This window comes from Ictidomys tridecemlineatus, chromosome 1 (genome assembly GCF_052094955.1).
Source record: "Ictidomys tridecemlineatus isolate mIctTri1 chromosome 1, mIctTri1.hap1, whole genome shotgun sequence".
In the NCBI taxonomy this organism is placed as follows: Eukaryota; Metazoa; Chordata; class Mammalia; order Rodentia; family Sciuridae; genus Ictidomys; species Ictidomys tridecemlineatus.
In genome coordinates, this window is record NC_135477.1 from 25,701,587 (window position 1) to 25,714,483 (window position 12,897).

The 12,897-nt window shown below is 35.9% G+C and overlaps 1 protein-coding gene across 17 annotated transcripts in view; it reads right to left on the reverse strand.

The window, feature by feature from the left end:
* Btrc (beta-transducin repeat containing E3 ubiquitin protein ligase) overlaps positions 1-12,897 on the reverse strand; it is a 209,015-nt gene that overhangs the window by 108,328 nt on the left and 87,790 nt on the right. For 12 of the 17 annotated variants that reach the window (XM_078023016.1, XM_078022853.1, XM_005333661.5 and 9 more), the window contains one exon: positions 4,448-4,555. The exons of 4 other annotated variants lie outside the window; for them this stretch is intronic. In XM_078023016.1, coding sequence (XP_077879142.1) covers positions 4,448-4,549 — 102 coding nt within the window. In that variant the 5' untranslated portion in view covers positions 4,550-4,555. Of the gene's footprint in view, positions 1-4,447; positions 4,556-5,860; positions 5,928-12,897 lie in introns of those variants that run through there. One more of the 17 variants, XM_078022930.1, reaches the window with a different exon arrangement.

The window sequence follows — 12,897 nt, forward strand, 5'->3', positions numbered from 1 at the left end:
TGGAGATTCCTTATTGGTTGACTCATGTATCTAGTTTATGCTAATTAAGATAAGCTGTGCAAAATGTATAAATACCTCTGTTGTCCTACAATAAACGGCTCCTACTCCTGCTGTATCAACATACACAAGTTGTTCGTCACCCCCCCCCCTTATTCTGCTGCAGCGGGATGGCAATTCTCTATTTTTGAAGTCAGATTACCCAAATGTATACAATTTGTCAAAACTCACTCGAATACACTTAAGATCTGTGTATTTCATTGTAAGTTTTACCTAAAACAAACAAACAAAAAAAACTGAATTAAAAAATAAAATCTAAACCAGAAAGATACACATTTACAAAGACTACCATAATTCCAGCAGTGGATGTGCTAGATTCAAGTCCTGTTTCTGTTGATTAGTCAGAAAGCAATCAAGCACCAGTGTATGCTGAATCTGACATAAAACAAATTAGAGTGAAACTAGTACATAAGCCAATTTCTTCCATTTGGGCTACATAAATTATAATAATGACCTTGCTGAAGATAAGCAAAGAAAAAATATTCATAGCACTATTATCATCAAAAATTGAACCAAAGGTGGGCTTCCTTAAAAACCAGAATTGTGCAGTACATGATGAAAAAAAATATTTAAAAACATACTATTTTATGTAGAGGTGAAAATAGTTTTTGCTGAGAGACTCCAAACCTACCCCTTCTATACATAATTTTTCTAACAACATAAAATTAATTAATCTGACAGCTATTGTTTTTTAAAATATATTTTTAGTTACTGATGGACATAATAACTATTTTCTTTTTTTATTCAATGTGGTGCTGAGGATCAAACTCAATGCCTCACAACTGCTAGGCAAGCACTCTACCACTGAGCCACAACCCCAGCCCACCAGTGATTGTTTTAAGGACTTAATATAATCAACTTATTTAATCCTAATATCACCCCTATAAGATAAATACTATTATCTTAAGGAAACTGAGGTTCAGACAGGTCAAGTACTTGCACAAACGTTGTACCTAGAAAATAATAGAATGAGACTTAAGACCCAGGCAATTCAGCATCAGGGTTCATGCTCTTAATCACTATACCATGCACTGACCACAGAGGGCTTGTACTCTAAGATATTTCACAAGCATCTCTTTTCTGTATATATTATACAATTTCACTCTTCAATACAATTCAGGACCTATACACCAAATTTATTCCTGAATTTTCAGCAAAACCTCTAAGCCTACCTTTTATGAGGAATAATTAGAGAAAAATAAGTATATGTTAAATGTTGATTAATACCAGATTTAGAAAAAAATCTATTGTGATGATGCATTTACTCACAATTATTTCCTACTGAGTTTAAATTCAAGATTGCTTTAGGCCAAAACAAAAAATTTGAATTTTTCTGGATATCTTGATATTCATGTCAAAAGACTTAAACTTGTATGATTTTTAATTATACATGATTATCTTTACTATTTATCGAATATAGTTCAAATCATCAGTATTTACTGAGCCCTAACTATTAAAGAACACTCTATTGGATACTGTAGAGGTCAACAGCTAGAAGAAATCGCTTCTGCTTACACATTTCTCAAATTGAGCTAGGACATACTAACTACCTAAGGCCTATTACATTTCTATGTCCAAATTTAAGAGTGAGATCAGGCATGTAGGCAACATGTAGTAGTATCTCAATGTTATTTTTAATTTGCATTTCCATGACTAAAAATATTGTGCATCTTTTCATGTGCTTATTTGCTATTTGTCTATGTTCTCTGGTGTTCTATCTATTCAAATTTTTTGCTCACTGTTTTACTGGGTAGTTTATCTTATTATGTAGGAGGACTGCATTAGATAATCAGAATACAAGTCTTCTGCAGTGGCACACACTTATAATCCCAGTGGCTAGGAAGGCTGAGACAGGAGGATCATGAGTTCAAAGGCAGCCTTAGCAAAGGTGAGGCACTAGGCAACTCAATGAGACCCTGTCTCTAAATAAAATACAAAACAGGGCTGAGGATGTGTGGCTCAGATAGAGTGCCCCTGAGTTCAACCCCCAGTACAAAAAAAAAAAAAAAAGAATACAAGTCTTCTATCAGCTATACAATTTACAAATATTCTCTTCCAGTTTGGTTTTTTGTTTGTTTTGGTACTGGGGACTGAATTCCAGGGGTGCTCTACCATTGAGTTATATCCCTAGCCTTTTTATTTTGAGACAGGATCTTGCTAAAGTGCTGAAGGTCTTGCTAAATTGCTGAGGCTGGCCTCAAACTTGTGATCCTCCTTTCATCAGCCTCCTGAATTGCTGGAATTACAAGTATAGGCCACCATGCTCCACTTACATATTCATTTTTTTTTAAAAGAGAGAGCGAGAGAGGGAGAGAGAGAATTTTAATATTTATTTTTTAGTTATCAGCAGACACATCTTTGTTTGTATGTGGTGGTAAGAATCAAACCCGGGCCGCACACATGCCAGGCGAGCGCGCTAACGCTTGAGCCACATCCCCAGCCCTACATGTTCATTTTTAAAACTGTATCTTTTGAGGTGAAGAAGTTTTAAACAGTGATTAAATACAATTTTTCAGTACTTCTATTATGGTTCATAGATTGTTTTTTTTGTGTGTGTGTGTGTGTGTGTTTTGTGTGTGTGCAAACTCATCTACTTATCTAAAAAATCTTTGCCTAACCCAAAGACACAAATAATTTCTTCTCCTAAATTTTCTATTAATTTTATCATTTTTTAAAAAGTAACTTCTTTTAGGCAAGCGCTCTACCATTAAGCCACAACCCCAGTCCTAGTTTTATAATTTTGGTTCATATTTAGGCCCATTATCCATTTCAAGTTAATTTTTGTATATGGTACAATTTAGCAGTCAAAGTTTATGATTTTGCATATGGATATCCAATTTTTTCAGCACGATTTTTGAAAAAACTAAGACCAATGGATTTTAATACAATAACAGAAGTAGTTCAGTGATATGGGTTCAGATCCCACATTGCAACTAATCTTTAATAAATTATAATTGCCTGAAAAGTATATTAAAATATTTCTACCTTTTTAAATTGTTGTTTGTGAGAGGCCAGCTACTCTTTATATATTATTTCAGACAAAACATGCAAGACTGAAGGAAGAAGCAGAAACAAGAATCTACTTGTGTTTTATTATCCAAACATTTAATTTGTAAAAATGTAATACAATGCTAGTCTTAATTTTCTGAAAATAGTTGTTTCACAAAAATGTTCTTTATATTAATTTTGTATAGGTTTATTATATTTTAAAATGAAGGATTATATAACACTGAAATTTCTTAGCTCTGATTTCAAATATAATAAATATCAATTGATACAATGTATATAAACAATAGCACTTTGAGGTCCTCAACAATTTTCTTAAGAGTGCAAAGGGGTCCATACGTGGCAACACACACCTATAATCCCAGTGACTCAGGAGACTGAGGCAGGAAGATCATAAGATCACAAGTTCAAGCCAGTCTCAGAATGCTTGTTGAGCATGTGTGAGCATCCTAGGTTCAACTTCCAGTACCACAAAACAAAAACAGAAAACAAACAACAACAACAAAACCTGATTTAAAACAAAACAAAACTAAACTAAACTAATGTTGTGTATTACTATGAAATGCAAAACACAAATTTAAAAAACTTAAGGTAGACCAATAACACTTCTGCCAAGGAAAACCATCATTCCCAGTACCTAAATCCATAAGCAATGAGCACCAAGCTCTTTTTCACAACTTCTGTCGTCTTCTTCTATATTTCCTTGTACATTATGGAACTGGCCTGCTGACTTCTAAGAAAGGCTGGGGGAAACTATAATCTTGTCAATCCGTGCAAACACAACTAGACTGTCTCAAGGTGAATAATGTACCCAAGGGTCTGAAAGGCCTTTGCACTTGAAACTAGGAACATTAATCAAGATATAAACAAAACATAGTATGTAATTATATGTATGTGTATATACACACACACAAACACACACACGTATTAACCAAAAGATACTCTACATATGATATTGCATATTTTTTAGTAATCATAAAAATATAAGGTGTTTAGACAAATGATTATAATTAATTAATTAATTACATTAACTGGCTTTATGTAGGTTCAGAGCAAACATTACATGCTAAATTGCTATATATTCAGACTACTTTAAAACTTACTAGTACACTTCTTCTATATCTAAAAACCTACAGTCAATTGTACTATATCCATTTTGATAAATCAAATGTTATAGTGATAAGAATGTCTTAAGACTGCTTCAGTCTAGATCTACATTAAAAGTGAATCATTAAAGAAATATTGAGTGATGTCAAATACAGATACCATGAAGGAAAAAAGGTGAATATAAGTAAAGCATGGGAAAGAAAGACAGACATACTAGTGAACTAGAAACACACACATACTAATGCCCGCAAATAACCCACAGAGACAGAGAAAGTACCTGGAAAGCTGTGAGTGCGCCAGTCCCTGGGTTATACAGGCATCGCAGCGAAGGCATGCTGTCCGCCAGGCTGGAGCAGCCCAGCCACAGAGACCTGGGCATAGAGCACTGCAGAGAGAGGACAACTATGAGATGGGACAGTATGAAACAGGATGGCACAGATTACAGGAATTTTCAAGGCTAGGCTGAAAGCAATAATCCAGTTGCAGCTGGCCTTTATGATAGAAACACTTTCAAGAAACATACTACTTACAGATTCTAACCCCAGAGAAAAACTCAAAAGGGGCACTAGTAGCCAAAAAGCAAGGGGAACAAAGAAGTTATAGGTTAAAAATACACACACACACACACACACACACACACACACACACACACCAGTAAGTTTTTGTCCCTATTCTTCTATTTATTAATCTAAAGGAAAACTACTTCTTAATCCAACTGATCATTTTTTTTCTTTATACATCTTATCTCCCATAAATTCACAAGACTAAGCAGAAAGAATACCTCCTAAGAATATCATATTAGGAAATTAGAAAATTAAATACCACAGGAAAGTTAAGAGTGTTTCTAGAAGAAAAAAAATATTATATCCCTACGACTTTGATAACAACTAATTCTGCAGAGTTTGCATAAGTTTTATGTATCTTGTTACTCTGTTATTCATTAACCAAAACACATAGTTACCATAGCAGCTGTCTCTTCAGCTTTCCAGATGGATTAAAGGGGGATGAGGCAAGAAACAACCCAAACAGAAGGGATAACAACAACAAAGAAAGAGAAGAGACTAAGACAAAGAGAGACCAGAATGTTCTTGGTCTTAAAACCATCCAAACAAAAAGTTTATATGTAAAATACATGTGTATTCAGTAGCAAACAAAGGTAGAAATTACAATTTCTAGTAATCCTAAGAAAACAATATTAATATTATTGCAGTATTACTGAGTTTTATAAGACACTATGTCTTGTGGAACAGTTTTTATATTTTTTCAAGATTCTCTGAAAGTATTCCAGGCTAAAGTTCTGTCCATCAGCTTGAATGCTATATAGTATAATAAAAACTAGAATACTAAATACCTAAACACACCCAATGTATATATATTTTCGAATATAGCAATATACACATAACATTAGACTTTAGAGATTTTGAAATAGTTATTATCATGATGGCCTTTTATCTTCTGTAACCCCTCTAGTAGAAATGAATATAGGAAGCAAAATACAACATTCATGGTTCACACAGACTATAATTAATATATGGATAATAGACTGAAAAGGACTTCCGAAGATATTCTAATCTAGACCTCTGCCCTCAGATGATTATCCTCATTTTACAATTAAGGCAATCAATGCACAAGAGAAAATAAGTATTTATCCATGTTCATGAATTTAAAAAGTAGAGAACAAGGGACCTACTGTTTTCTAGTGCAGAACTCTTCCTCCTGTCTTGTTCATTCATAAGTCATAAAGTAGACACGTCAGACTTCGAAAGAAAGGTATCAGACAGAGAGAGAGAGGAAAAAAAAGGTATCTGCTAAAGTCATCACTGGATTAGAAAACTAAACAAAAAACAATGAAATCACCTTGAACTGTTATAGCAATGAATATTGTTCATCATTTCCAATGTTCCTTCATCTCAAACTATAATCCATTTTTAAAACAGCTAAAGAGAACAGTTGTCTTCATTTTATCATGTTACTCTCATCAGTAAATTGTAATGGGGGTTGGGGTTGTGGCTCAGTGATGGAGTACTTGCCTAGCACATGTGAGGCACTGGGTCTGAGCCTTAGCACTACATAAAAATAAATAAATAAAGGTATTGTGTCCATCTACAACATTTAAAGAAACTAAAAATAATAAATTGTAATTTATTATTTGTATCCCTTGTATCCCTTGAAGATGCTGGTAGGATTTCCCCTTCCTCTACTGTTTTCTCTTTGTTTTCCACTATACAAAGTCTAATCTGGGACAGAAAAGATCCATTCTTTATAGGACATATTAGAGCACATACAGGATTGCCTGGAGCCCTTAGTTTGGGCAATGATTTAGCAGATAAAACTACACATGACATACATATTTTCTCTACACTAGAAGAAGCTACAAATTTTCATAAGAGGTTTCATGTTAATGCTAATACTTTACAAAAGTGTTTTAAAATAACTAAGGAACAAGCCAGACATATAATAAAACAATGTCAAAATCGTGTGACCTTTTTACCACAAATTAATCTTGGAGTCAATCCTAGAGGACTGATACCTAACCATATTTGGCAGATGGACGTCACACACTTGCCAGAATTTGGAAAATTAAAATATTTGCATGTTACAGTTGATACTTCTTCCGGATTTTTGATGGGCTCCCTTCATGCCGGAGAAAAAAACTAAAGATGTTATAGCTCATTGCTTACAAAATTTTGCCACTGTGGGCGTTCCAAAACAATTAAAAACAGATGATGGTCCTGGCTATACCTCTACCTCTTTTAAACAATGTTGCTCATCATTTGATATTACTCATATAACAGGAATCCCATACAATCCACAGGGACAAGGCATAGTTGAAAGAGCTCATCAAACTATTAAAACGTACTTATTAAAGCAAAAAGAGGGAATTGGAAAGGGGTATATATCCCCCAAAGATAAACTTAAAATAACACTTTTTACTCTAAACTTTTAAAATTTGGATTCATCAGGACTTAGTGCTGCGGAAAGACATATGTATACAAAAAATGTACATAAGCCTAAGGTACTTTGGAAAGATATTCTAACAGGACAATGGAAAGGTCCTGACCCAGTGATTGTCTGGAGTCGGGGTTCTGTTTGTGTGTTTTCACAGGGAGAACAGCAGCCGATCTGGATTCCAGAGAGACTAACCAAAGCAATTTCTACAGACCAAAAAGAAGATGATTTGACTCAAATCCATAACAGCTGATATCCAGAGCTCCAGCTTGGCTATTCTTACATCTGCGACAGTGATTAACCAGGGTGCTTTTTTCCATATCTATTTTTATTGCTTTTTCCCACATCATAAAGTTCTATTTTATTTTTTGAGCTCATACAGACCTAGGTTAATGTTTTTCTGATCAGTTTTATTTTTTGACTGTGGAGTTTTTAAACATTGCAATGGAGATTTCACCTAGGTAAAGCTACAAGGCCTTTACTATTGTCTTATGTGTTGTACGTTTGTGTGCACTCTTGTATTTTGTGTTGTATGTCTGTGTGTGCATATGTCCATATATCATATATGAGGAGCGCTCATGAAAAAATGGATCCGAATTTTTTTTTATTCACGTGATTTAAATGGTTAATTTAAATTAAGTAAACAGCTGTTAAGGAATGTTTTTAAAGGAGGTTAACAGATCTGTTTGTTTACTTTCACCTTTCCTTTTCATTACATTTAATAATTCTGTTCAGGATAATGTCTCTTTAGCATCATTGCCAGAATTCCTATCTTCATCCCAGTGCTGGTGAAGACAAAGATAAAACCAAACTACAGCTTCTATGATACCTATCACAGTAAACTGTATAAACTGATGCATCAATGAATATAACTCAACAAGTAATGCTCAATCAAGGACTCGATTTACTTTGGGAGGAAATGGACATATTGACTCCTCCGCTTTGAACTGCTTGCAGAACTTGCCTGGACTATGTATCACTTGTATACATTGTGAACTATCGTTTGGTGCAGCGAATTATGGTAGTGCTGGCATATCTTTGCTGATGGTGTCATCAGTGATGCAATTTTTCCAAAGGAGCCGTCAATTGGCTTGGTGTCGTGGCATTTCTGTATTCTCCTCCCTTCTGCTAGTGATGGTCTAAAATTTGGGGGCCAACAGAGGTGAGGCAAAGAACCTCACCCCCCCACTGGTGCATAGGCCTATCCACAAGTATGGCTGTATGCTGGACCGGTCGTCAGTGACGGGTATGATCCAATTGCAGTGGTGTCAACCTAAGACAGGAGGCTGACGCCTAGAGGCCAGTTTTTCCCATGACGGGTAAGAACCATATGTTGAACTGGACAACCTACCAGGCACGGTCCTTAAGCCACATTGCTTGTTGTTTAATTAATCATAAGGAGGGAGATGCTGAGAGCCATTGCCAAGTAGGAATGACGCATAGCATGACCCAGGTCATTTGCAGTGACATTGCATGTACGGTGACCTTGCTCAAGGACCAGGGCGGATCCAGGTTTAGGGCAGATCAGGGTTTAGGGCCGCTCCTTGGGTTTAGGGCGGTTCCAGGTTTAAGGTGTATCCTGCTGGGAATAGGGCGTATCCTGCTGCCTCAGGCAAGCCCGCTCCTTGAGTTCCCACTGAGTTCTCAGGGATTCAGAGAGTATTTTGGGATACAGAGCCCAGTGGAGGTGGATTTTGGAGAATAAAGAGTTGCTGTTTGAATCTACAAGGTGTGTGGTGGCTCGTGATTTCTATATTTACTATATGAAATTCTAAAGCACACTATCCATCTGACCTTTCCCCACTGCCTACATCAACTCTCCTTCCCTGTCTTTCCTGATACTCTAGCTAGTTAACTACCGTGAAATCTGGTCAAATGCTCATCTCAGCCCTAATACCTTTAAACTTGTAATTTCCTTCTCCCTCTTACCCTGACAATCCATATTTGTCTCCTTAGAACAGCTTATAATAATTTCAGTATCAGTCAGTAGTTCTTAGTAAGAGATTGTTATATTGGAAGGAGAAGGCAGTAGGGTGAAAGGAATAGAGGAAAAAGGATTTAAAAAGCTTCTATACCCTTGAGAATTACTGTTCCACTCATATTACTGCTCTAGATTAGAAGTATCAAGAATGTTTTGCCAAAATAATTATTGTAAGTAAATGACGTTAAAATTTTCTTGAGAGTAATATTTTGATCATTTATTCAACAAGTAGTTACTGAATGCCCTTCTCCTTGTGGTTAAGTACTGTAGGCACCAGAAACAGAACAATGTGGACCAAACAATACCCACAAAAATTCCTGTCTTCATGGAATTTATATTCTTATAACATTCTCTCAATTTTAAATTCATCCATATTAAAAATCTGTAATATAAAACTCACTGTTATGAGTTATTACTAGTTGTTATGCTATTACTAAGGAGATACATGGTATATTATTAAACAGCTAGTTACAGTTCTGCATATGATGGGTAGAAAAAAGTCTCACACTTGTTCTGAAGGAGTGACTGAATCTGAGAAAAACAGTAGAGGTAGAAGACATAGGAGGAAATAAAAAGGGTTTAGGAAACTACAGAAGAAGAAAATAGAATAAGCTGTGGAAGACAGTTTGTCACTTCTCCCCCTTCCTTTCAGAGGAGGTCCATGGCTCAACTTTAGCCAAACTGAAACCACATGCACGACATATAGCACAGTCAGATTTAGAGGCCAACCTAAAGCCCTTCATCCATAGACTAGAGGCTTTTTATTAAAATGTGTATACTTTTTTGTAATTGTGAGTGTTCCTTTGTAAGTTTTTAAGGTATTCTTCGTATGAATGATTTGTCTCCTCCACTTTCAAGAATCTGTGTTAATTTTGCTGTATGTATTTGATGAATTATTACCTCAGTTTCCTTACTCTTACTCATTCTAATGCTCTTCCTCATTCATTCACTCCATCCTCCCCTAACAATTAAGAATTTGAAAGAGTTTACTCTATCCCCTTAAACTAAAACTCTAAAATAAAATTATGATCAATAATGAGCCACATATACCCAGAGAAGCCACTAGCTACACTGGTGTTATTTCCAAAATAGCATTAACTTGCAAACACCACACAGAGGACATATTCCCAATTATTACAACACAATTTTGGTATAGGTATGAAAACTACACTTGAATATAGTCAGATCTGTACACTGCTGTTAAGCTTTTATATATTATAGCTCAATTTAAAAACTAATTTTCAAATTGGTTTGTATTGTAAAAATTAATCTTACCCATATTGGTAAATGCCACTTAAGATCTTTAAGGAAAAACATATAATTACAAAATAAATGGAGAGTAGACTGTAACTTTTACTCCTTTCCCTTATCTTCAAATTTAGGAGGGAGCACAGTCTAAATGAAGAGGGTAACAAAAACAAAAAAATCAGTTTATAATAAAGGTGGAAAGACTTTCCGTCCCTCAACACTTACAAATAATGCCCCTTAAGTTTTACCTTTAAAATATATGAAAAGTATGTCGTTCTCTACCTTTGTTTTTCCTTGAAAATTATATTGAAATTCCTAAGATTGATTCTTTTTTGGGGGAAGGGGGCCTGCTGTGCTGGGGATTAAACCTAGTACCTCACACAAACTGGGCAAAAACTATAGAACTAAGCTATATCCTCAGCTCTAAAAAATTTTTAAGAAAAAATTAAAAAACTGGTTTCAAACTATGCTATGTGCTGGAGATTTAGCTCAATGGTAGAGCAAGTTTGAGTTCCACTCCCAGAACTTCAAGAAAATAAAAAACAAGCCTGAAGCAGTTGGCATTTGCTTGCAATTTGCAATCCCAGCTATGCTGGTAGCTGAGAGGCCAGCCTCAGCAACTTAGTGAGACCCTACCTCAAAGTAAGAATTAAAAAAAAAAAAAAATGGGGATGTAGCTTAGTGGTAGTAGAGTACCCTTGGGTTTAATCTCCAGTTATCACCAAACCAAACCAAAACAAAACAAAAAGGCAAGCACAGCAGGTTTCTGCTACCTGAAAGAATCTGAAAAAGATTGAAATGTTGCAACAAAGGGCCTCCAGTGTTTCAGGAACAATATAATATCCAGTGCCCATATCAGATTCAATGGCACAAATTCATTTACACCTCCACTCCTCCCCCACTCTTGGCTGCCTGGAGTAATGTCACAGATCCTCTTCACTGATTGAGGGCCCTGCAGGCAAAGGGCTGGCCTCAGCATTTACCACATGAAAGCTGAATGACAAAATCTCCTAAACTCAAGTCCCTGTTGGTCAACTTCTAGGAGTAATAGAAGCTATAATAATCAACAATAAAAAGATTGCTGCATTGAGAGTTTATGTATCCTTAAGCCATGAAACAGAATTCCCTTTTCACTACTACATCAACTAAAAAATTCAGGCCAAGAAAACTATAGAATTCCATAGCCCCTGCAATGCATTCAGACTCTACCTGTACAAACAAACTCAACAACTGCCTTTTAAGAATCCTTATTTAGTTTATTCCAAATATGAAAGTCCCACCTGTTATATAGGATGATTACATCTACCTAGCTTATTGTACAAAGTTGTGATGAAATTAAAATAAGAACTCTGGATGATTTGAAGTTGAGGCTCACAAGTATAGCTCAGCTGGGATTTGAAGCCAGATCTCCCATGCTTACTCTTTCTATCCTGCCATGCAGCCTCCTTAACCAGCCTGTGTGTTCTCTTTGTGAGTCCCCTCTCAGAATCTGGTCCTTAAAAGTAGAGATGGGCCAGGCGTGGTGGTGCATGCCCATAATTCCAGTGGCCCAGGAGGCTGAGGCAGGAGGATCACAGGTTTGAAGCCAGCCTCAGAAACTTAACAAGGCTGTTAGTAACCTAGCAAGAACCTGTCTCAAAATATTAAAAAAGGGCTGCGATTGTGGATCAGCGGTTAAACACCCTTGGGTTCAATCCCTGGTTAAAAAAAAAAAAAAAATTTAAATGCAGAGATGGTTTCTGTCACCTGTAGCACCTGTAGTATTCCCCCACACCCAGCATGGTTGGGGATACCTAGAGGTAGAATTTGATAAATATTTTCCAATTGTTGTAACTTTAATTACAGTTTAAATTTTGCTTCTTTCCCTTCTTCCCTGTCTCTAGCCCATCCGTAGCATAAATACTGGGCTCCAGGAGTCTTTCAGCTCCTGGGATTTGTTCTGCTCTGGTGTTATCTATGTTCTAGGAACCACATTCTCATCAGGGCAATAATGTCCTCAAGAAAGCACGAATTACTTCTTGAAGGATAAAAAAACTTAATCCTTTAGTGTATAAAGACGTACATTTAGGACATAAGAATAACAGCATGGTGTATCTGTAAAATTAAGATTTGGGGAGGTTGTAAGGAAAAAAAACGAGAGTGGACAGGAGGCTAAAACAGGAGGATCACAAATTCAAGGCCAACCTCATCAACCTAGTAAAACCCTCAGCAACCTAGCAAGACTCTCTCACAAAATTTCTTTTAAACAAAATTTTTTAAAGGGCTGGGGATGCAGCTCAATAGTAAAGCACCCTTGGGTCCAAAGCCCAGTTTAAAAAAAAAAAAAAACTTGTATTTAACATAGTGCTTGAAACACTAGCCAGAGCAATTAGACAACAAAAGAAATTAAAGGGATACAGATAGGAAAAGAAGAACTCAAATTAGCACTATTTGCGGATGATATAATTATATACCTAGAAGACCCAAAAAATTCCACCAGAAAACTTGTAGAACTAGTAAATGGGCCAGGGAACTAAACAGACACTTCTCAGAAAAGGATATATAATCAA